Source organism: Podarcis cretensis (genome assembly GCF_951804945.1).
Source record: "Podarcis cretensis genome assembly, chromosome: 1".
NCBI lineage: Eukaryota > Metazoa > Chordata > Lepidosauria > Squamata > Lacertidae > Podarcis > Podarcis cretensis.
This window is the reverse complement of record NC_137170.1, coordinates 133,331,661-133,357,233: the sequence shown is the minus strand read 5'-3', so window position 1 is coordinate 133,357,233 and position 25,573 is coordinate 133,331,661. Positions and strand designations below refer to the sequence as shown.

The window sequence follows — 25,573 nt, the reverse complement described above, 5'->3', positions numbered from 1 at the left end:
GGCATTCGTCTTGCGAGGTACCACTGTACTTACAGAATAAACTGATTTCCTAGCATCTAGCCCAACTGGGTGGGTGGGGATCATTTGAAAGAGCTAGAAATTTGTCTGTATTTCCCCATGATAGCTTCTTACAAGAACTGCTACCATTCCAAGGGTATTATGCAGTTGTAATGGGAGGGGAATTGACCTAATTATAGCAGTATGTTCCCCGTGGAACAACTTGTTCTAAGGTAGGCACTGTTCTAAACAAAGCTTAAATAAATGGCATGGATTTCTGCCAAACAGGTAGCAACAACAGGAAACATACAACACATTTCTGGGATTTTAAAAATAAAACATAAAACCAACTACACAATACCAACTTTGATCTTTATTTTATTCAAAGAAAAGTGACTTTTCTTCCAGATTTTGTGAAAGAAATGAACAAGAACAGTAAACTATTACAAGTAAAGGAGAAATAATAACCTTTGATTCTGCATATGCTTGCTTATCAGTGAGACAAATGTATGACTTGAAGCAAACTTTTCATATAAAATGTGAAGTTCAGCTTACCCTACGAATTAGGTACTTTTAAATATCCAGCCTATCTTTTATCAATCAGCATTCAAAAGTTAGCAATCATATTACAGTCTGGAACAATTAGTTGTTTAGACGGTCCTGTTTATTGGAGCAGTGGAAAAAAAAGGACTCCTAATGATCCCATAAAGTTGCTTTTAATTAAGTGTGAAATTGAAGATCCTGAAAGTAAGGTTTTATCCTTCTTCTCTGTCTCATTGTTATAGGTGATTGCAGTCAAAGACTGAATTTGGCAACCCCAATAATCTTTAGGAAGTACCTCATTGAGCACATGTTGAAATAAGGGAAACTAAACAAGTTTCACAGCCTGGGACCCTCAACCCAAAATATATTTAGCTATCTTCATTTAAAAGTTTGGTACCAAAGTACCTGAGTTGGAAGTGTTAAACATCTACATATATGTGCACAGATGGGTTCTCTTGCAATAAACAGAAATCCCAAGCAGGAAAGAATTGAGCTCCAACTCCTGTGCTCAGTACAGTGAAATTTAGCTACAATTGGCAATACTGCTAATGTACTTTGTTCGAGAAATCTTTTGCACCAAAATTCAGAATAAAGGTTTAACCTACCCACACATACACACAAAAAGTCTTAACACTTTGAACAGTGAACACAAGAGGCAAATTTGGACAAAAGAAATGAAAGGGGGGTAATAAAACAAGGAAGGTTAGAAATACATTAAAACATCAATGGAGAGGAAGAGGGAACCTTTATTTCAAATGTTGGAGGAAGCAGGGATTTCTCAACTCTCATAAAGAACATTTGTTTTTCAACATGACTGTGGGTACTGGGGTGGGGCGCTGGTTGTATCCAGAGATCTGCAGTAATTGCATATTAAATTTGCCTGAAAGCTCTCTTGCTGCAACCCTGATAGCACAGTATGAGAATCATGACATTACTGTAACAAATATGGAGTTTCACCTCTCTGGATCTGCCATCTACTGCACTTATTTTGGAAGTGTACCAGTATTTCTATTATCCCTGCAGGTTTTATTTTGCTCCCACATTTGTCTCGGTGGCAAGTGACCTGAAACATTCAAGGTTCTCTCTGCAGACTTGAGTACAAAGATATCACCAGACAAGATTTTGCTACCGTAGCCTTTTCCCAACTAAATGACACATAGCATAGGGGAACGTTTACTGTAAAGACAGCGAAATCTGGAAAGCCATTACGGCCAGGGTGGGTCTTGGATCTAGTGGCAGTGCTTCGGGGAAGTAAGTTTTTCACGCATAATAATTCTGCCCCAACTTCCTAGGGATTCCTCTTAAAACCTTGATTCTGACATTTAACACAATTTCTCAGGAAGCGGTGATATTTATCACACACGTTTCCTTAGCAGCTTCCCTCCCCATTTCAAAAACGTTGCTCATTTAATTTTTATGGCCAATATACAAAGGGAAGCTTTTGAATGCCCACTAGGACTCCTGAGCCAGCTGTCCTCCATTTTCATCTCACAGCACTCACTCCAAGGCCTCCAAAAGCTGCTGCCAGCTGAAAGACCTGCAGTCTCATGATACATTGCCTGATCTTCTGTGACTCAGGTCCAGAGATGAAGGGCCTGGCAGAACTGTCACTGGGTTGGGGTTGGGAGAGGGAATGGCACCTGGGAAGGGAAGGGAAGTGTCTGGTGGACGAGCCAGGTGGACCTGTGACAGGTGTGGGATGAGGAGAGCGATGTCATAAGCCAAGAAGAAAACAGCTTGCGTTTTTTAGCCAGAGCTTTCAACCTGAGATTTTTCTCCTGGCAAACCTCAGGAAGTGCGTAAAACTTTCACATCTCGAAACCTGAAACCTGGCAGTCCTCATCAGAACTTGAACTGAAAACTGGGCTCACCTTTAGAACTGAAAATAGGTATATCCAAGAGAAAATGCTTAGCCAGCATGTCTTTGGATTCTGACCGATCTATTTAAATTGTTGAGTTTGCTCTACTCCATGTGCCTAGGCTGGAGAATAATAAGTTAAACACATACACATAAAATCCACTTAATGGATAAAATGAATCCATAACCAAAATGTCATGGTCACCCCAACTTTCATGGACATCAAGCATACATAGAGATATTTTAACAGACATGGGGGAGGCATATACACATGTAAGAACCGTAGATGTTTTTAAACATTGAACAGCTTTCCCAAGACTTACACTCTAAGTCTAAGCCCTTTACCTTACAAAAAATAAGATGTTAATCTTCATTCTGTTTTTAAAGAAAAAATATATCGTTACTGGAAAAATTTCCTTAAATATAGCCATTTTCTTTTTTAAAAAAATTGCTCTGGTTGAAGACCCTATTTACAAAGGAAAGTCATGCAAATATTCAAAAGTTTTAGAAGTTAGATAAACTCTGCCCAGTGCATCTTGCTTGAGGTTGTGAGGAAAAATGAGTGTCGTAGAAGAGCACAACTTACGAATATGTGGAACTCTTTAGTGATAGTCAAAATCAAGCCAATGCACTAAAAACAAAAAGTTAATAAAATGTTATGAACAAACAGAACTATGTATACCTGTATTCATACATCATTTTGTTTTTTTTTTTAAAAAAACCAATTGGCACATTAGGTAGAAAGGACACTCTTATCAATAAAACTAGGCAAACTTGAAATTTGTAAGTGATAACCGTAAAATTTGGTTTAACACATAAACTTGACTTTGAAAAAGAAACCTTTGCATTATAAGCTTTTTTTATTTATAAAGTAACTTTGTTATAAAAATTATCAGTGAAAGAACTTCAGTTTTAAAAATTACTTTTCTGTTAGTCAGAATTATCAAATGACTGAGGCACTAATACTGAACCGGGTGCTGTACTTCACATGGAAACAATGTCCTAACAGCCAGGGGTGTCAAAGACAGAGTCAACATTCAGTCTCATGTCAATTCCCGCTTGCAAAGTCTCTTCCCAGAAAACAGAGTTTTCAACAAAAACAAATCCAGGTGGGTCATATGTAGGGAAGGGAAGCTAATCTAAAAAAATGTTTTGCATAACCACAATAGCCTAAGAGCAGCACTCAAGCCATGTGAGGCTTTGGTTCCTCTCCACCTCCCAAGCAACACACACAAACACACACCCCTGCTCTGGAATATCAACCAACCTTCTGGGACAAATTTCCGCAGCACACCTAAGCAGATCTGGGGGGAATCCGTTTCATCAGTTCTGTCTGCCCCACAGGTTGAAGGGACACTACTGCATTTAACTCTCTATCTCCAGGGATATGCACTTTTTTTTAAAAAAAAAAAAAGCTTTTAAATGAAATAAAAGCCAAACAAAAATCCCTGTCCATTATTTTCTAAGCAAACCTACGTTTCTTCCTCAACCAATATCTGTAGATCTGTTTTGACTTAAAGTGCAAAGTAGCATCTTTCAGAACTTTTGTCTGCGGCAGCTTTATTTTAATTCGTTCCCAATATTTTCACAACTATGCTGTGGGGTGACAGAGAAGCCAGGCATAAGAGATCTCTTCCATTCTAAAATCCCTGTGTAATTTTAATTTCAATGAGGGGACAGAAATATTGCTTGTGTGTAGCATTCTGGAGGAACGGTTCTGTGTGGCCCCGGGAAGCCGTAGATTAATCTGCTTTCAAAGGGGTGGAGGTGGGAACAGCACGAACGAGTGCACATCAGCAGAGATAAAACCAACACCATGTGGGGAGGAGGGGTTAGATAGTAATTTCGCAAACCTTCTACTTAGTCTTATACTTCTTCCCATAATTTACAGTGTAATCCCGTGCATGCTTACTCAGAAGCAAGTCCCGTTGTGTTCGGTGGGAATTACCCCGAGGAAAGTGCACTTAGTCCAGGCAGTAAAATCCTACATGCATACTTACCTGAGTATAAGTCCCACTGAAAACGACGGGAATTTACTTTGGAGTATGCAGGTCCTACTGTGACAGTCTCACTGATTTTTCCCCCCCTGTGTTATATGGCTTGTCACAGATTACACTGAAATACAATTCCATTTAATTTTTTGATCCTAGCTCTTGGGCTTGGATCCAACGACCACACATTACACGCTGAAGGCACTTCTGCTAACGTCGTGAGGCTGTCCAATTTCCCAACTGCAGTTTCCCCCCAAACTGACTCCAGATGTTGAGGGATCCTCCAGAGCAGCAGGGTGCCTGTGTAGAGCTGTAGACAAGGAAGGGGGGAGGACTGGTGATCCTCGCGCACACATGCAAGGGATGTCTTCTGCTCAAGGGATGCAAGCCATTGCGGAGTAAAGTTTTGGTGGGTTTCTTGTCAGCTAGGTATGAAAAGCTGGATCTTATGTACAAGGCAAATGTATTCACTTCCGAAACTTAGTGCACTACATTCCCTTCAGGTAGAATAATGTACAACTCAAGTTCAATATTTCTCTGCTGTGACAAAGATGCAAGGGAGCCTATTAAACAGGACCTTTTAGTGCTTTCAAATAAACAAATACACATTATTATTTTTTGTAACTTTTACATAATAGAACAGTGCAATGTGCAGCATGCCACCAGAGCAGCAACGTGAACAGTTTGTAGGTATGTTGGCTTGTTGTTGGACCTTGAACTTGTTCAGTTTCTAGCTCTGGCGCAGCAAAGATTTCTGAAAAGCCCTCCCACTTTCCACCTCTTCGGCCTGTTCTTGAGTGCCTCTTAGTAGGGAAAATCAACATCCATGTCGGTGTGGTTTGGGAAACACTTCACAGTGCAAAGAAGATTCTTGCCTCCAGTAACTTCCTTTTTTTTTTTACTTTGGATGAAGCCCTTGAGTGGTTCCCTGCCTCTCTTCAGAAATGTCCACGCCCACAATCGCTGCGTCATTCAAAAATGTCCCCTTGGGTTTGCTTGCCACCTTTAACTTTTTAGCATCAAGCTTTTCTTTCTTAAGGTGCTTTGCTACAGTAGCTTTCTTTGTTTGATGCCTGGAAATGGACAAGCCAGAGGATTTTGCAGCACAATAAATCTTTCTCATCCTCCCCTCCCTTGCCTGAGTTGTAGTCCTGGGTGGCTGTTTCCGGATCCCCCTCCGAATGAGGCAACGCCTTACAATGGCTAGTCCTGCAGCTTTTTTTGAAAACCCTGGCTCTCGACTACTGTTCTTTCTCCTCTGCCTATTGAAGGGAGTTAACCTAAAGTCACCGTCCCGCTGGGATCGGTGGGAGTTCAGTGGTGAAAGAACTAGGTGCTTATAGGATTTCTCTGAACTGCTACATACCAGACACTCAGACTTCTCTGGGGAAACAGAAGAGTCGTCCGTCTTATGACTTGAATTCTTATCTTTCTCCTTAACTGGATCCAACGCAAGAGGTGTTGACGAACCATTGAAATCTGGCGAATTGAAGGACTTTGGTGCTATGCATTCATACTGCGTATCGGCTCGCTTCTTCCCATTTGCATCAAGGCTGAGACTCCTGAATAGCTGCCGGACATGAGAAGCCTTCTTTGCCTTTCCCCCAGAGACACTCCTGGGAGGACTTTTTAAAACTCGGTTCGTCAGTGGGTCATAATACTTAATAGAAGTCTGTTTGTATTTGTACCTTATGGAGTCCTTACTATCTGTGGAGCTGTAGCATCTTCTCGTTTTGGGAATGCCTTCAGCGTTGCTCCTAGACAATTTCATCTCTGGACAGGAAAGAACATAGACTGTGGTTTGGGGCTGTAAAGGGTTCAGAATTTTGGTGTAAGACTCAGGGAGCTTGAGGGCACAGAGTCTAGTTTTCATGGTGGGTGTCTTCTCATTCTCTGACCATACAAAGTAACCTTTCGGATCTGGCTGCTCAGGGTCCCTTCTAATGGTTTTGTGTTTCACTATGGGATAGTTCAGCAAGCTCGTTTGTGTGCCGTGGCTAACCTTGACTACTTGGCATCTTGAGGCAAGGCGCCAAGTCCTTTTTTGAGGCTTCTTTACTGTTTCTGGAATGTGTTGTGTTTCTGAGGCAGCAGGAGAGTTGCTGAAGTCAGAGCCAAATTCCGGAATGCCTTTATCCGACACAGCCTCCAATTCCTCAGCCGCAATTGCACTGATTTTCCCTTCTTCTTCTTCTTCCTTCTTCTTCCTTGTTGTTGCACCATTAGCCAAGGAGTTGGAATTAAAGTGGCAGCGGAAGCGACCTTCCCTGAAATCCCGCACAAGGGCTTCAATTTTCATATCATCTTCGTACATGATCTGGGACCACGTCTTTCCTACAAAGGAAGGAGGCACATGGGGCAAAGCTGGGAGAACTGGTTCTTTATGATGAATAGACACATCTGCTTCTCGTTCTGGTTCTGCTTCTGTTGTTTGCTGCACAGAGTTATTTTGAAGAATGGAACTGAGCTGGGAGCCATACTTCTCATCTTGTAAATTTACTTGAACCTCTTTGAGCAATTCTAGATTTTTAACAGCTGCCTTAGGCAGGTGTGCTCCTGACTGAACATTTGCATCACAATCAAAGCTTACATCTGATCCATGAACACTGTTGCGGTCCAGAAGCGACAGGATATTTACGCATGGGTCAGTCTCTTCGTCTCTGAGAGGCGACTCTTTGGGAGAGGTTTCACAGCACTGTCTCAGAATGACTTTGCCAATGATTTCATCTACAGAAGTTTCCGCGCTTCTGCTCAGCTGGTTTTCTTTCCCCCCTGAAAACTGGGGAACTGCTTGAAAACTCAGCGAGTTACCGGTACCCACAGGGTTGCTGGTGTCCCCGAGACAGAAGTCGGAGATCTGAGTTTCATCCTGAGCCTGTAAGCCACCTTGTTTTAAAAAAACCTGACCTGAGATTAAAGAGTTGCCTTGATTACACACAAGACTCTCTTGTGAATGTGAAACAGTTCTTGGGGGAGACTGCAAAACGGGGCTCAAATTTGGAATCGGCAATCCATCTTGTGAATGTGAAACAGTTCTTGGGGGAGACTGCAAAACGGGGCTCAAATTTGGAATCGGTAACCCATCTTGTGAATGTGAAACAGTTCTTGGGGGAGACTGCAAAATGGGGCTCAAATTTGGAATCGGTAATCCATCTTGGGAATGTGAAACAGTTCTTGGGGGAGACTGCAAAATGGGGCTCAAATTTGGCATCAGTAATCCATCTTGATCGCATATGCTCTGCTTGGTTTGCTCACACCTGTTCTGTGAAGCCAAATCTGGTATTACTGAATGCCTCACATTTTTTGCAAGCATTGGAGGGGGTGGTGAGTGGCTAATGGATGATGGGCAGGGTAAAGGGTTCACTGCTGCAAGTGGGGTTTTATGGCTACTACTTTCAGTCGGAGTTCCATCTGCTGCAACATGATTTCTTGTACTGCAAGAGATGTCTATAGTTTGCTGCGAAGTTCCTTGTCTGCGCACTTTCCCCCTTTCTTCTAGCGTATGGAGAAGTGTGACTGGCCCAGGAGCCTCTTTCAGTTCCTCGTGTGATCTCTGGCAAGTCAAGCAGCCTGACTCCGCAGTGAATGCACTGCCGGTGCTCGGTTCTTCTCCCTTGCTAATGGCACTTTCCTTCTCCAGCACTTCCACCGGCAAAAGAGGCTCATTCCTGGGAAGTGGTTGGGAGCTGCCGGTAGGTATGTCGTCGTGAGTCGGTCTGGGGAAGGGAGAAGAAAACCCACGTAAACGTTGTAAATACACTTAAAACTGGGGTTTGCAGCTACGGGATTAAGAGCCCCAAGAGTTAATAAAACAGGAACTACTCTTATCAGTACAACCAGCACTTCAGCTGCAAGTCCAATAGGGCCACCAACAAAAGCACTCCTTATTAACTGCCCCATAACTTACAGGTTTGAACTCTGAATTTCATGGACGGTAATGTTTTATTTAAAGCCCATTAATGTTACTGTACTGTTAATGGTCAGGGGTACCTTTACCTTTTAATGTTACTGTATAATGGTGAGGGAAGGGAGGGAAGCACTGAGATTCTGCTGCATAGGAAAAACTGCAGCACTGTTCCCAGAACTACTACTAGTGCCAAGACTCTCTGCCACAATGATTAACACTCTTCTAAGCTACTGGAGCGCTGGGGAAGGATATGTTGGGACAATAAAAATAAAAGAAACAATATGAGCCTTCATCTGGGCAGCCTTTGTTATAGCAGACACTCTTTGAGGCAGGAAAGCTTAATGTAAAAATGCAGCTAATGGCTGCCTATGAGCACCAGAGCACAGAAGCAATGCATAAACATCTTTACATTGTAGAATCAGAAATGCTACTTTGATAGGCTTTAATTTAAAGAAAGACAGATTTTTTTAAAGTGTATCAACAAGAATATGAATAAACTATACCCAGTATCAGTTTATACACAGACATGAACTGCATTAGACACCTAAGACAGCACAAATTTCTATTCTGAATAATCTTCCTTTGACAAAAACATGAATATTCCTGTATTTTGTGTATCTTATTGTACAGCCACTGGTTAGGATCATAATTCTCTTATTCCATGAACAGAAGGAGCTTCTGTTTACAGAATGAAAAATTAGGATCCAAGCCACTGTGTCTGTAAAACCTGCATAAACTTAGTCCACAGCTGTGTAGATGAATTCTTCTCACCCCTTGTCCTTGCCCTTTCTGTAAACTAAACCGAAGTCTTCTTGTCATTGCAGCCAATATTCACAATGATATGGGCTAATTTTTTAATGAGATTCTCAACTGATTACTAACTATGCCCCCATTCAGTGACTAGGTACACAGGTCCATGGTTGCATTCAAATGTCAAAAGATCTGAGAGGGGAAATCCTAGTTAAACAAAGGGTCGATATTTTCCTTCATACCGAACAGTTTACCTGAATAAAGGCCACATGTTTCTGACCATGGACGCAGGCAGTTAACCATCAGTGTTGCTTTGCACTAATGGTTGGGCAAAGGCTCGTCTTTGCACTAATTATGCTCTCGTGTGCATTTTATATGTTTGAGTTTATATTCAGATTGCCCTGAAAGAAGCTTTTACAGCAGCTTCCTTGTCCCCAAGTTGTTCTAATACTAGCTAGAATCAAGATAGCCTTGCAAGATGCTGAAATTCCATTAAAATCAACACAGCAAAGGGGAGATGTGTTAAAAATTCAAACGCCTCTCAAGCAGAAAAATGAACAAAGGCAAAACAAAACGCATTCCTACGAGTGTGTGGGAGCATTCATAGCAGCCACTAACCATCTAAGTGGAATGAAAGGTTTAGATGCATGGCAGCTGCTCAGAATTGCGTTCTGGCAGAAAAGCTGGTTTTGTCCTGGACTTTTTGACGCTTTGTATCTTTTAATTTCAAGTCTTTGATAAACCATATCAGTGAATGAAATACTAGCTTCTCAACAGTCACCAAAGAACATTCCTTATGTTCTGGTAGCATCCTGCAGTCTAAGAACTGATGCGCTGTCTTTTCAGAAAGGAAATAGCAGCAGCATGAAACAGCAGTCTTCAGAAATATCCTCCCTGCCATCAATACAGCACATAACATAAAAGTATGATGGATGAAACACCAAGGAATAAAACCTTCTACGCTAACTTTTATAAATAATATATCAGGTACCAGAGCAAAATACTATTTTGGTCTGCACTCATTAGAACGACCTATTCCCTGGCTCGTGGCTTCCACATGTGAGTGATGTGATTATAGCTAACCCAGAATAGTCAGGTGTTTATTTCACTCCAGGAGTTTATTATTAAGAAGTTCCAATGGTGACCTCACAGCTGATGCCCAGATGGGATTTTGCTCTTGACATACTTTGAAAATCAAACGGAAAGGAGGAAAATGAAAGCACCAGATCCCAGGGCTGGGTCCATCACTGCAGGCAAGAGACTTCATGGTGCACAATGGAAATTCATCTTCCTTTCCTGCCCCCTGCATGCTGCCCCCCCGCCCGCCCGCCTGCTCCCTGCATGCTGCCCCCTCAGAAGCAGCTCTGGTGGGTTTGGAAGACCCTCACTAGATATAGCCTGCTGTTTTCAATATAAAGGTAAAAGGTAAAGGTACCCCTGCCCATACGGGCCAGTCTTGACAGACTCTGGGGTTGTGCGCCCATCTCACTTAAGAGGCCAGGGGCCAGCGCTGTCCGGAGACACTTCCGGGTCACGTGGCCAGCGTGACATCGCTGCTCTGGCAAGCCAGAGTCGCACACGGAAACGCCGTTTACCTTCCCGCTGGTAAGCGGTCCCTATTTATCTACTTGCACCCGGAGGTGCTTTCGAACTGCTAGGTTGGCAGGCGCTGGAACCGAGCAGCGGGAGCGCACCCCGCCGCAGGGATTCGAACCGCCGACCTGTCGATCGGCAAGTCCTAGGCGCTGGTTTTCAATATAGCATCCTTCAAAAAGATGGGATAGCTTTGTTTGGGCTCTGCTTCAAGGCCTGAACAACTGGTTCCCTATTGTGCTAAACACAGCCCACGAGGCTTGATGGGGAATCCTGATAGGACTCAGCAGAGAACACAGGGTTTGGGGCTAAGGATCCCCACTCAGGCCCCAGGCAGAAAAGATACTCCTTGGGGGGGGGGAGACAGATACAAATAAGATAGTGAGACCTATGCATTTCCTTCACTTTTCTGGATGTCTGTTGCAGCTCCATTTATACTGGTGAAATTACACGAACAAACGGGGATGAGCTGCAGTGAGCCTCAGGTTTGTGCAGTTCCCCCACCCAGTTAAGTAAATGCCTCCGTAATTATGGTTCCAAGCTGATTTGTTTCAAACAAATCACAGGTAACATGAAAAAAAGGTGGTTAAGCAAAAGCAGATCCCAAGGCTTCCAAACTCCTCCTCCTTAACCACACAGAAGGAGGAGATGGGAGACCAAGACTCACCGCAGCTTGTTCCAGCTTGTATTACACTGAATTATGGTTTAGTGTGATGCCAAACTGCAGCCATTGTGCACTTCCCTCACACACCCATAATTAATTTTTGCATTCTCATCTATTCATCAAAAATGGCAGAGCCTAGTCCACAGCAGACAGAATACATTTTCACAATTCAGTTTTCCAAAACAGAATCAGGGTTAATATTCGGTCCCTCGTCACTTCTCACAGCAAAATTCCTACATTATACCTTTGCTGGCCTTGATCTGGACATTCAGCTCTCTCTGCCAAGATATTCCTTCCAGGTATCATTTGAAATAACACCATCCAGAGAAACTGAAAGACCCCAGAAAATATATGCAGGGATCTGGAGCCAAATTTGCACAAAACATCTCTTTGAGTAGAATTCAGTCTCATGCTATTACAACCATTCTGTCTGTGCAAACATTGCACCCTACCAGACAGAATTCCCCCCCCCCCCCCCGTGCTGTTCTGAAGGGTTCTTCTGAGTCCGACTCCCCCTAAGTCAAATTGGGGGGGAGGGTGGAGGGAGGAGAGGGGAAAGCCCTTTTGCACAAATGTTTCCGTGGATGTGGTTTGTTGCATGACTTGTATCATGCAACGGTTGCACAACCATAGAATTGTGCTGATTTATTCTACCAATTAAATTTAAAAGCTCTGTAATTAGTGCAGATATATGAAACAATCCATTAAGCTAAATACATGTTTTGTATGAAGCGAGGGTCTCCAGGTAAAAGTTCCCTCTCCAAAGGGCCAAACTTGCTGCAAATTCAATAATTTAAGAAGTTTAACACACTACCTTGCATATATAACAGTAAGACAAGCCCCCCCAAAAAAACCACTGGGTATTTTACCTGTTATCATGGTATCTATAGGGATGGTGCCGCAAAACATCTTGCAGGAAACGCTCCATCAGGCTAGTTGTGCCCGTACGATTCCTGCGGTAAGTGGCAAAGTGCCTGTGCTGGGCACTGGACACGTGCTGAACGAGGGAAGAAGACGATGCTTTATATTAATCAGCTATCAAAGCTTAACAACTGTTTTCATTACAATACACAAGATCAAGGGTAACTCCCCAAAAGATGAACAGAAAAAGATGCCAGTTGAACACGTGTGATAAAGATGCCACAGAGATACCCACCTCTCCTTTCCCCCTCCCAACCAAACACTAGAACATGGGTTGGCAAATTAAGGCCCGCAGGCCGGATCAGGCCCAACTGCTTTCTGGATCCGGCCCATGGATGGTCTGGGAATCGCTGTGTGGATCCTCCTTCTCTCTCACACGGCAGTGGCGCCTCCTCCTGGCTTCTCCCTGCCCTGGGCTTTGTTGGTGCCACAGCAGCAGCAGCGCTCGAGCGGCCGCCATTTTAAGCAGCCCCTCTCCGGAGCCCTTTTGCGGGCCACTCATCGTCCCTCCACCACCGCCACCAGCCCCTGCCGCAGGTAAGCAGCCACTGGGGCTCGTGATGCTCTTGTATCATATATTTTTTTCAAAATATAGTCCGGCTCCCCCACAAGGTCTGAGAGACAGTGGACCGGCCCCCTGCTGAAAAGGTTTGCTGACCCCTGCACTAGAAGCAAAGACACCTGGGTGGGAGAGGCAGTTGGAGCAGAGGATGGGGGCAGGGGTCACGACAAAAGAAAGAAACTGCACATAACTGGGGGAAACAAGGGTGAGGTGTGGAAGTGGCCAAAATTAAGGAGTAAGAAATGGTAATAGAAAGACAGTTGAATGGGTACTAGAGAAGCAGCAGGAGGAGGTTCTGCATCTCTGCCCTTTAGGCCAATGGAATTTCCCTCCTAAGGTTTAAGGAAGTTTTTCCACTTCTCAGATGTATTTAATCTCTCCAACCCCAGCTTCCAAGGCACAGGTCTTCCTTGCCTAAATGTTCTACATGAGCATCTTCTTCCATGGTATCTTGTACAGTGGAATGCAACTTCTCTCAACAGCTCAAGCCCAGCCCAAGAATTGTAATGATAGCAGTGAGAAATACAGCGGTACCACGGGTTACATACGCTTCAGGTTACAGACTCTGCTAACCCAGAATACCTCAGGTTAAGAACTTTGCTTCAGGATGAGAACAGAAATCACGCGGTGGCAGCGCGGCAGCAGCAGGAGGCCCCATTAGCTAAGGTTAAAGGCCCCATTAGCTAAGGTTAAGAACAGTTTCAAGTTAAGAACGGACCTCCGGAACGAATTAAGTACGTAACCAGAGGTACCACTGTAGGTGATAGCGCTAAGGAAGATGAGGAAAAGTGGGACTTGCCGGACAGAGGGACTGTTCTCTACACCTAATGCACATATTGAACTCCACTCGTTTTCACAAACACGCTTTTCTTAAGTTGCAGTGAATGTGGGAGTGAGCCACCGTTTACAGATCTATTACCTAAAAAAATATTTTAGTGCAAACCCCTTCAAGCTGAAGATTAAAAATGAAACTGGCTGTGTCGAACAATGTTCCCATCATTTATTTTTAAACTTTTAGATCCAATCGAGTAAAACTAACAGCTGATCAAGCCCTTTGACAGATAATGGAAAACTAAGGTTCCCAAAATGGCAGTTGGAGTTAAGTCCTTACCTGTTCAAGATTACTGTAGTGTACATGGCAACAGTTGCAATAGCCTTGCCTGTTCTGTACGACAGGTAGCCCAGGCCCAGCCAGCTCTGGTGCTTGCGTGCTTAAAATGAAAAATAGAAATTTTCATATAACCAGCTGTTTTCAGAGGGAGAGAGAAGTTAGACTCCTACCCGGATGAGGGCTGCTATTAAAACAACATTCATGTTACTTTTTCCACACTCAGTCAAAATGAACCACACATAAGTAAAATTCAGTATGGCCTCACCTCTACGTATATAAAATTTTCTGACCCAAGAAATATTCATCCCTATATTAGATGAGTGAAAAAGTAATGGTTCAGAATCATTACACTTTTGAAATGGTTAAAAGATGTTATTGCATTGAACAAGAATTCCTAAACCTCATTTTGACCATGGGGGAGGTAGAAAGCACTTAGCATTTTTTACTAACGACTCTGTAGAACATACACATTTTTCAGATTGTTATGAACTGGTAACATATTGAGATGCATTACAGCTACACTACATTATTCATATATGGCACTTGTCAAGGATTTCAGAGACCCAAAGCGATGGGCTCTTAAAATTAATTCACAAAAATCATTTACCAATGCTGATCAACATCACAGGCCATTAAGACGCTTCCCACTAAGAAGATTGTTAATGAAAGTAGCTTAAGCTAATTCTGCATTATTTCCTAGGATAGAAGTGTCAAGAAAGTAGATTTGAGTCAGAACAGTAACAAATGCAGAACAGCGAGATTGCGTTCGCTTCAGGATACGAAAGGGGCTCCGGACGGATCCCATTCGCATCCACAGGTACCACTGTACTTTATTATTTTTTTTATCAGATCCTGGATAAGAAATCTGAGCATTAACTCAATAGAACAGAGTGTAAGAAGAGCCTGCTGGATCAGGCCAGTGACCCACCTAGTCCAGCATCCTCAAAATGGTCAACCATACGTCGGTGGGTGACACTGACCACAAATGGGAAGTTCTAGTTAATGTATAAAGCAGGCATAGGCAAACTCAGCCCTCCAGATGTTTTGGGACTACAACTCCCACCATCCCTAGCTAACAGAACCAGTGGTCAGGGATGATGGGAGTTGTAGTCCCAAAACATCTGGAGGGCCGAGTCTGCCTATGCCTGGTATAAAGTATAAAGAATACAGCTTCAATGTAATTCCACGTTAATCTTACTCACCTGCTACCTCTCTCCTGTTGTAAGGAGCCTTCATTACCTCTTCTTTCTATATCTGTAAGAAGGAGGGTGGGGAAAAGATAATTATAGAAAGGGAAATCGGCCAACAAATATTCCTTCCTCCCCAAGTTTCATTAACTGTCAATGCAGTAAAGATACATTTCAAGCAGATGCTAATGATTTGATTATGTGGGTTTCCCCCATTAAATAAGAGTCTTACCTTGTGCTGAAGCAGCAGAGGCTTCATCGGCTTGTTTATTTCGATCAAACATCTGTAAAATAAAATTGATGCAGAGAAAAGCTGAGCACGCACAAAGGCACTTCCAAGATGTTTGCTCAGTAAAACATTGCCATATCAAGAACACTGCTGCAGATTAACTTTAAAATTGCCTCCCACGTTATTTAAAAAAATTAAAATAAATTGCATTTTTAAGTTAGAAAATGAGCTTACTTTCTTCCTCACTCTATTTTTTGTTAAGACTCTTAAGACCTTTGCTGCCATGAGATATTACTGCTTTCATAAGGATTAGATCTTGGAAGGCGAGGAAAGCAAACGAAAAACCAATAGGCCATGCACACATCCAAATAAGGTATTTATAAGCTTAACTAAATTACAAACTGAGACACGAGTTGAGGGAATAGCCTGTCAAAGATGGTTATGGGATCACTATAGGACTGAATCTATCATTGGTTCTTATTTTAAAATGGCAGCAAATCCTATTAAAAGGCACTAAGATTGTCTCTAGTGGGAATGGCCAAAAATCCCTTCTTGGCCATTCACACTAGACTACCCCCAAATCAGTACTGGGCCTAGACTATCCTAGAGTCTAGATAGAAGGTAATACCAAATTTCAGTTATACAAGGATGACTTGAAGTATTCCAATCTTTCTGTGATAAACGTAACTAAAATCACTATGCACTTTTGAATATTTACCCTCCTTGTTGTCCTTCACATCCACTTGAAGAGCAGGAGTCAAACACTATCTCTCACGTAAAAAGTTATTTGCTGAGTAGGATTCGTCTTTCATTGTTATTGACAGCCTGTAAAAAAACCCAACAACAAAATCAAGCTGAAGATCGTTCATAAAGTTATAAAGCTGTTGAGAAATCGATACCTTAGCATCAAGATTAAGTTGCAATAAGGAGCATCAAAACAAAACAAAACATTTGGATACAATGCAACTTTTATAATGTAAAAACTGCAATGACTTTGCTAGTACAGTTTAACAGGAAAGATCCCAGTGGAAGAGCGTGTGGGGTGGGAGTTAGGAAGTGAGGAATGTAAACATAAACTCGTTTTGTCTGGTTGAATGAGAAATGCAAAATGGAATCTGACCCGGAAGGACTGTGGCTGGACTTACGGATTTGATCTACTAAAATTAAGAGAAAGCCAAGCAGCTTTATAGAGAAGAATGTTGGGGATGACTGGAATGTAAGGACTTGCTGTGGTTTCGGGTGGAATGTCGGGGGCAGTGATGCTAAGTTAGAAAGTAATAAGGAAGATACCCAACATGCTAACAACCGTTGAGAGGGAGGTTCCAAAGAGGATGCAATAACTGCAACTAGATCCCTGCATGCCCGCAGCAATGGAACAAAGGGGGAGAAAAAAGAGTTTTGATTAAAGATGGCTTTTAAAAGTAAAATTATATGAAAACAGTAAAGTAAAAGATCAAGACAAGGAACTTTTTTAAGAGTGCAGTTATTTTTTGGAGGTTTAAGTAACGGAAGAAAGATTATAATAATGATTATCAGGTTATGTAATAGAGAAGAACTCTTTGTAGAAAAGGGCGGGCATTAAAAACACCATGGAACGACATGGGGAATTCAACCTCTAAGGATATTTTAAATTGGAAATTAATTTGTATTTTTTAAAATTGTTAATCTGAGATTTGTTAAATTTGTTAATCTGTTTTTTTTAAGACTTAATAAAAATTTATTGGCAAAAAAAATGAAGGAGCACATCATGTATTCTGTAAGGGAAATCACAACTTTAAAACTAAATGAATTTGAAAGCATCAACTTTTAACTTCGCAAAATCAAAACAATTATTACACATATCAAAGACGGGATTTATTGATATATATTCTGTATTCCAGAATTAATGTAACAGTTTATCATCTTGCCACTTGAACCACTGAAGTTTTTTTTAATGGGTCAAAGCCAAAGCAGTTTAAGTGCTAACAGTATCTCAGAAAAGTAAGATAAATACCATCATTTCTACTGTACAGCAAACAGAGGTTACCGAGTAATGAGCCCAACTGGAAAGGAAGGTTTTGATCTATAAAGCCTTAAATGGCTCACGACCGCAACCCCTCAAGGACCACCTCTCCTCATATGAACCAAACTGAACCCTGTGATCATCATCTGAGGCCCTTCTTTGTGTGCCTCCTCCATGAGAGGTCTGGAGGGAGGCAACATGAGAATGGGCCTTCTCTGCAGTGCCTCCATGTTTGTGGAATGCTCTCCCCAAGGAGACTCGCCTGGCACCACCATCATTATATACCGTATTTTTCGCCCTATAGGATGCACTTTTTCCCCTCCAAAAATGAAGGGGAAATGTGTGTGCATCCTATTGGGCGAATGCAGGCTTTTGCTGAAGCCTGGAGAGCGAGGGGGGTCGTTGCGCACCGACCCCTCTCGCTCTCCAGGCTTCAGGAAGCTATCCGCTAGCCATGGGAGACCCAGCTCTCCCAAGGCTAGCGGAGAGCTTGTCTTCACCTAGAAGCTTGGGGCGCGCTGAGCTCCGCACGCCCCAAGCTTCGGGATTAGCGCAGTGCTCCGCTAGCCTTGGGAGAGTCGTGCGGCTATCCCAAGGCTAGCGGAGACCTTGCCGGCACCCAGAAGCTTGGGGCGTGCTGAGCTCCGCACGCCCTAAGCTTCGGGATTAGCGCAGCGCTCCGCTAGCCGTGGGAAAGCCACGCGGCTCTCCCACGGCTAACGGAGACCTTGCTGGCAGCCAGAAGCTTGGGGCGCGCTGAGCTCCGCACGCCCCAAGCTTCAGGATTAGTGCAGAGCACCTGGGGGGGATAGTTTTTCCCCCTTTATTTCCCCCCCAAAAAAACTAGGTGCGTCCTATGGGCCGGTGCGTCCTATGGGGTGAAAAATACGGTATTTGACCTTTAAGTATCTGTGGCCTTTTAGAAGCGGGTGGAATGCTTTTAATGTATTTATTTTCCCTCTTGGTTTTCATGTATCACTGTTGGGGTGGTGGTTGTCTGGCTGGCTGTTTGGGTTGCCCTTGGCAATATAACGCAACTAACAAATTACCGTATTTTTTGCTCTATAAGTCTCACTTTTTCCCTCTTAAAAAGTAAGGGGAGATGTGTGTGTGTATTATGGAGTGAATGCAGGCTGTGCAGCTATCCCTCTTGTTGTTCTGGCTTCTGAGATTCAGAGTATTTTTTTGTTTTGTTTTCCTCCTCCAAAAGCTAAATGCGTCTTATAGTCTGGTGTGTCTTATAGAGCGAAAAATACGGTAATTAATTAATTGAATCCGGGTCCCTTTTGACAACCATCAGATCATCAGTCTTCTCTTTTAGTTATCTAAAGCATATTCAACGCTCAGTGTTGCTATGGACGTAGTCAGATTCCACAATTCTAAGAGTCTTCATCCCTCTCATCTTGTATATTTTTTTGCATACACTGTGAAGAACCATAAACATAGACTGCATGGTGTCTACCATCTGGACTCTACCTATCAATCCTGTGCAAATATCTTAAGGCTTCAATCCTACGAACGCTCCCTTGGAACATAATCCCCACTGAATTCAGCAAGGCCCACTTCCAAGTAAATATTAATAAGCTTGGGCTGCAAATGAGACAAGTAACGTTAATTGCATGGTCTCATGTGGTCAATAAAAAACAAACCCAAAAAACCTGATGATGCTAGAGCATGAGGCACCCTTCCAGCTAAGCTCCAGCTCATACTGAATGTGAGATAAATCACACCACAGGTATTATGGGGTACAAAATATTGGCAGACAAGAAACACAAACACTCACCAAAACATGGCAAATTTATTCATGTTTATATCAAATTGTAATTAATTGGATGAGGTTCAGTTTACACTCCCACAAAAAAGGGAAAAAGTCATCAGTTAAGCTATAGAAAAAAGAATGACTCAATGAGACTATTATTTGACTTCTTTATTAGTCTCACTGCCTGTATCATTCTTTGTATGAGCAGTACAGTGGTACCTCGGGTTAAGTACTTAATTCGTTCCGGAGGTCCGTTCTTAACCTGAAACTGTTCTTAACCTGAAGCACCACTTTAGCTCTTGGGGCCTCCTGCTGCCCCCATGCCACTGGAGCACGATTTCTGTTCTCATCCTGAAGCAAAGTTCTTAACCTTGAAGCACTATTTCTGGGTTAGCCGAGTCTGTAACCTGAAGCGTATGTAACCTGAAGCATATGTAATCCGAGGTACCACTGTACAAAAATTCTGGAGCAACTTTCCAGACAGTTACTCCTTCAACAATAAACTGCCCTGTGAACTTAATTCAAAAAGCTATAAACTGTTGCTCAAACGGTCAAACCAATCACTTCTGCTCTCAGCCAGTGTCAGAAACTCAGATATACAAGCTAAGCACCAAAAGGCTCCTTAAAACGAGGGTAACAGTCACCAAAACAATGCCTAGTTGCCATTTTTGGAGCAGATGCCTCAAAAGTGGTATTTTTCAAAAGAACGTTTTAGTTCTTGAAATTCATTCTCCTTGTCAATATAGTCAAACCTCTTCTTATGTCCACCTCGGCTTGCATCCATTTCGCCCAAACCCAGAAGTAACCGGCGGGTTTGCATGCGCAGGAGCGGCGATTGCTGTTTGCGCATGTGCAGAAGCAGGCGATAGCCGCCCGTGCACAACAGCGCCTCTCCCAGCAACCCGTTTCGACTTCCAAACAGGCCTCCGGAACGGATTGTGGTCATGAGTAGAGGTTCCACTGTATAATGGATAGAATTCTACAGGATGTGTTGCTAGTGTGTGCACACAGTCAAGATCCAAGGATCCCCAGGCATGCACCTCCAGGTGGTGGAGATGTCAGGTGCCACCCTGGCAACTTCATTTGGTTGCAAGTGGCTGAAAGCCAGGTGCAAAATGTGCCCGGTGAATTTCAAACACAGCTCTCAGCACGTATAAAACTGGAAAGTGAGGGCTGAACATTACAAGCAAAAGGGACCTACCTCCCCAAGCTATTATCTGAACTCCCACCTCCAGATTCTGAAACCGAGTTCACCGGAAAGAAATATGCCTAGAAGGGGAGAATAGTGGGGGCAAGCCACAGGAGCACGGACAGTTCAGCTCCTCTTACCCATATCCCCCTTTTGCTTTCAAAAACAATCCCCACTCCTTCTATATACATTATTGGGGCAGCCTTGAATTTAAGCAAACAGGGCTGCTACAGTCACTCATTGTTCCTTACTCACTGCCAGTAACATAATCTGGTTTCATGGTATGAAGATGATAGCTGCCAAAAAGCATATTAGTGATATTCCTATATCACTCAAACCAGCCAAGTGCTTCCGTAACACCAGTCTAACCATAAGGTTTGGTAACAGTTGAAAACATATACATCTTAATAGAGTAGGTCAGAGTGTTGCTTTCACAAAATACATATTGGATGTCTACATCCAATGCAGCAGCTGGGTATTTTTTCCAGGGAACAAGAGGTTTCAGATAGGAGTAATAATAATAATAATAATAATAATAATAATAATAATATTTTATTTATATCCCGCCCTCCCCAGCCGAAGCCGGGCTCAGAGCGCCTAACAACAGTAAAAATAACACAGTTTACATAAAATCATAATTGATTAACTGGAATACATTCTAAAATCAATTCATTCTAAAATAAGTTCAGAGTCAAATTAATGGCAACCATTGGGTTAGAGTTCTATGAGGATTACTGAAGGAGGGGATCAGACTGTGCCTCAGCCAAAGGCCTGGTGGAACAGCTCTGTCTTGCAGGCCCTGCGGAAAGATGTCAAGTCCCGCAGGGCCCTAGTCTCTTGTGACAGAGCGTTCCCCCAGATCGGGGCCACGGCCAAAAAAGCCCTGGCTCTGGTTGAGGCCAGCCTAACCTCCCTGTGGCCCGGGATCTCCAAGATGTTTTTATTTGAAGACCGTAAGGTCCTCCGTGGGACATACTGTACCAGGAGAGGCGGTCCCATAGGTACGAGGGTCCTAGGCCATATAAGGCTTTAAAGGTCAAAAGCAACACCTTAAACCTGACCCTGTACTCCACCGGGAGCCAGTGCAGCTGGTAAAGCACTGGATGAATGTGATCCTGCGGCAAGGGAGCCTCGCCGCAGCATTCTGCACCCACTGGAGTTTCTGGATCAGTCTCAAGGGCAGCCCCACGTAGAGTGAGTTATAATAATCAAGTCTGGAGGTGACTGCCGCGTGGATCACAGTGGCTAGGTCAGGGCAAGAGAGGTAAGGAGCCAACTGCTTAGCTTGGCGGAGATGAAAAAATGCCGCCTTTGTTGTAGCTGCAATCTGTGCCCTCCATGGAAAGGGAGGTGTCGATGATTACACCCAAACTCCTAACGGACGGTGCCGGCACTAACTGCGCCCCCGCAAGAGATGGGAGTTGCCCCCCCCAATCCCATATCGTCCCGACCCAGCCAAAGGACCTCTGTCTTCGAAGAATTTAACTTCAACCGGCTCCCACATAACCATCCTGCCACAGCTTCCAAACATCTGATCAGTGTGTCTGGGGCCAAGTCAGGATGGCCGTCCATCAACAGATAGAGTTGGGTGTCATCAGCATACTGATGGCAGCCCAAACCAAAACTCCGGACTAGCTGGGCGAGGGGGCGCATAAAGATGTTGAAAAGCATCGGGGAGAGTATCACACCCTGCAGCACTCCACACACCAAGGAGTGGCGCGACAACAGTTCCCCCCCTCTGTTCCCAACCAGAACAGACCCATACAACTTGTTGACTCTCTACGCCAAATGCATCTCAGTAGTATCCATATTGTAATCTTTCCTTCCAACTCTTCCCTCCATTATCAATCTCGGATGGTCAAGGGCCTGACAGCTAGAAAGTCAAAATGGGACACCTGACATAAAGGATGGTTCCCACAAAAAGGACCAGAGAAGGACCTTACAAAATACAGTATTAAGGGCTTCAGTTTGTCTGCTTTTTTTAATAAAGAAAATGGTGGAGAAAGAGGATCAGCTTCTGTGTTCTCAAAGGTGGGATTAAGATGGGGAAGATTTAGTGCTGTGAGGTTAAAAAACTCCCCTGGCCAGATTTCATGAAAAAAACACTTCCCATTGTGCTTTTACCGGAAACTGCCCCTCCCCATGTAGCAGTATAGCTTTCTGCTCGTATGGCTTGAGGCTCACAGCCAGCAGCTGAGCCTGGAATCTGCAACATGGCATACAGTGGTCATGCCTATCCCAATTTAAGGGGGGGGGGGAGGCGGAATCAGGGGCATCCTTTTTTACTTCAGGTGGTGCCCTTGACTGTTTCTCAATTTTCCTTATGTCTGAAAAGAATGGGAGCCCCTGACTTAACTGTATGCTCTTAGACAGGCAGGGAAGTAAAAAAGATATTCAAAGATTACTTCTAAAAACTGGAGACACATTGAAACATTTTGTTGCAGAATCCCCACTTGTATAATACAGTATATTTTTGAGTTGCCTTCTTTTTCTGCACTAGAATATGCAACACAGAGACTCTTTGCCACTGAGCAAAACCTGTGAAAGATATTTCATAAAAACAAAAAATATATTTTTCTAGCATCAGCTTGAGGCACATTTTTCTTCACTGTCCTCTTGCCCATATTAGTCTCTTATGCTAAAAGCTGTGTCAACTTCTACACAAACTTCAACAACTGAACAATGAAAACGAACAGCTAGTTTGGGCAAACTATGGTGACAGATAGAGATACCGTGTCTGGGTGCTTCACGAAAGCCACACATAGCTGTTTCTCCACACACAGCACACAGTCCCACAGGCTTCCTTTCCTTTGGATAACATTTGCAACACATTAATGCACAAGGGAGAATGCGGTATTGTTTTCTTTAGGCCTCCCAGGGCACTCAGCCTGTGTGTCCCACTTCACCCTGAAGGCTGGAGCTCAGTATCAGAATGACCCTACCATGGAAAGACAGAATGATCCTTCAGTGGAAGGAAGGAATGATCCTCCAGTGCAGTAGTTCCCAACTGGTGGCAGAGGCAGGGGGTCCGTGTCACAAACTGTCAACTGTCCGGGACATCCCATTTTGGGCCCCGTGCTCTCACACAGAAGCACAGCCATGCATCATGGTTTTGTGCTGTGACATGCTGGAGGATATGGTGGCATCTTTCACATAACAAAAACTACCACAGATATCACAACATTTTCAAAATACAGTGGTGCCTCGCAAGACGAAATTAATCCGTTCCGCGAGTCTCTTCGTCTAGCGGTTTTTCGTCTTGCGAAGCAAGCCCATTGACGGCTTAGCGGCTTAGCGCTATTAGCGGCTTAGTGGCTTTTAGCGGCTTATCGGTTTAGCGGATCAGCTGATAAGCTGCTTAGCGGCTTAGAAAAAGGGGGGGGGGGAAACCCCCGCAGGAACTCGCAAGACATTTTCGTCTTGCGAAGCAAGCCCATAGGGAAATTCGTTTTGCGAAGCGCCTCCAAAACGGAAAACCCTTTCGTCTAGCGGGTTTTCCGTCTTGCGAGGCGTTCGTCTTGCGGGGCACCACTGTATCCATACTTGGCTTTTGAAAAACAGAGGGTCTGCAGTACTTAGCTAACTGGGAACCACCGTTCCAGTGGAAGGATAGAATGATCTTCTAGTGAAAGGAAGAAAGGAAAAGAATGATCCTCCAGTGAAATGATAGAAGGAACTCCAATGGAAAGAAGAAAAGATCCTTCAGTTGAAGCAAGGATAGAATGAGCTACAGAAGGAAAGGAGCAGCTTCCATTGTAAGGAAGGAAGGAAATAACAAACGATTTTCCAGTGGAAGGATAGAAGGATCTTCCAGTGGAAATACAGTGGTACCTCTGGTTATGTACTTAATTCGTTCCGGAGGTCTGATCTTAACCTGAAACTGTTCTTAACATGAAGCACCACTTTAGCTAATAGGGCCTCCTGCTGCCGCTGCACTGTCGCTGCACGATTTCTGTTCTCATCCTAAAGCAAAGTTCTTAACCCGAGGTAATATTTCTGGGTTAGCGGAGTCTGTAACCTGAAGTGTATGTAACCTGAAGCGTATGTAACCCGAGGTACCACTGTACTCCAGTGGAAGTTAAGAATGATCCTCCAGTAGAATTAAGCCTAGGGAAGGAAGACCATAGTTCCTACAAGATGGACACAAGCCAGTCAGGGCCAAGGCTGGTTAGCCCGATTGCTTTATGTGCTATATATATATATATATATATATATATATATAATTTTATTTTGAGCTGGGTGGCGGGGGGTGCACATGGCCACGTGAGCCTCCCCCTCCGAGGCGAGGCGCACCCAAACGGGGTCCCGCGACTCCCGCGCAGCTGCTCAGAGGACGCCCGGCGGGTTCCCCACCCCCCACTGGTCTCCTCAAAGAACCGTGATGGGGGGAATTTTTGAGGAATAAAAGATAAAGAGAGCAAACGGGGTGTTTTTTTTTGGGGGGGGGGGTGTTCGGTTGAAGGCGCGCTCCGGAAGCAGCCAGGAGGCCCCGCCTCCCCCTGCGCGCGCGCGCACGGGGATTAAAACCGCGGCCTGCGCGTAATCTGCGCGCCCTTCCTTCCCCGCCGCCTTCGGCTCCCTCCCCTTCCCCGCCGCCTCATCTGCCCACCTTCTTTCCGGGGTTCCTTCCTCGCCTCCGTCGCGACTTTGCTTTTTTTCCTCCCCCTCCCCCCACTCCGCTAAGAACTGGGTCAAAGGGCGCGGCCGCCGCTTCCTCTTCCGGGTTACCACAGAAAGAGAAGGAGGGAGAGGGGGGGGCCTGGCTAGGGTGTTTCCTAGAGAGGCCTGGCGGAGGCTGAGGGAAGCGTGAAGGGAGGGAAACGCGTTCCACGTCCCCGGCTGGTTATGGGGCGGCCGGGAGCGCGCATTGCAGAGTCGGCCGCGGCCGGCGCAACGGTGGGGGGGTGGGAGTGCGCGTGCGCGCCAGTTCCCTCCGTCAGACCAGGATGACGACGTCGGTGACGTCCGCGACGCACGACCACGGCTCCCCCTCCCTTCTCCTCCTGAGCCTTTGGCGCGATTGGTCGTCCGGGCCAGAAAGGCGGGAATTAGCGGCGAGAGGCGTCGCGCGAGGTCTTCGCTGAGGGAGGGGCGAAGGACCGTTTTTTACCTCAGGCCCCGGCGAAGCCGTTAAAGGCGGGCGCCTGGGTCGTTGCGGAGTAGTTGTTGCTCTACCCCCTGTGTGAACCATAAGCCTCACATACCCAGCTTTCAGTAAAAGAAACAACAATTTTTTCACATTTGTAGACCCTGAAGGGCAAAAAGGTTTTAGCATTTGTCAAACACGAGAGAGGGAGTTTTTAGCCTTTG

General features: G+C 44.3%; 1 protein-coding gene across 2 annotated transcripts; it reads right to left on the bottom strand.

The window, feature by feature from the left end:
• Positions 1-358: 358 nt before the first annotated feature.
• On the bottom strand, positions 359-25,162 carry ZDBF2 (zinc finger DBF-type containing 2). Of its 2 annotated transcripts, XR_013839146.1 has the most exons (8): positions 24,873-25,162; positions 16,032-16,138; positions 15,317-15,368; positions 15,100-15,151; positions 13,898-13,997; positions 12,173-12,300; positions 1,657-8,105; positions 359-1,603 (listed from the first exon to the last, which is right to left on the bottom strand). XR_013839146.1 is itself a non-coding variant. In XM_079976961.1 (7 exons), the coding sequence occupies exons 3-7, from the start codon at positions 15,366-15,368 to the stop codon at positions 5,288-5,290; spliced, it is 3,150 nt and encodes a 1,049-aa protein (XP_079833087.1). In that variant the 5' UTR covers positions 16,032-16,138; positions 24,873-25,162; the 3' UTR covers positions 359-5,287. The 2 variants fall into 2 exon arrangements, 1 of the variants encoding a protein (XP_079833087.1); XM_079976961.1 differs by having other exon boundaries at positions 359-8,105.
• Positions 25,163-25,573: the final 411 nt, after the last annotated feature.

Bases quoted from the DNA above. Each gene is read 5' to 3' on its own strand.
- ZDBF2 (XM_079976961.1), bottom strand. From the start codon at position 15,368: ATGTTTGATCGAAATAAACAAGCCGATGAAGCCTCTGCTGCTTCAGCA. The intron at 13,998-15,099 runs GTGAGTAAGATT...TTTCATTTTAAG, and splicing joins CAACAGGAGAGAGGTAGCAG to CACGCAAGCACCAGAGCTGG. The intron at 12,301-13,897 runs GTAAGGACTTAA...TCCCTCGTTCAG, and splicing joins ACTACAGTAATCTTGAACAG to CACGTGTCCAGTGCCCAGCA.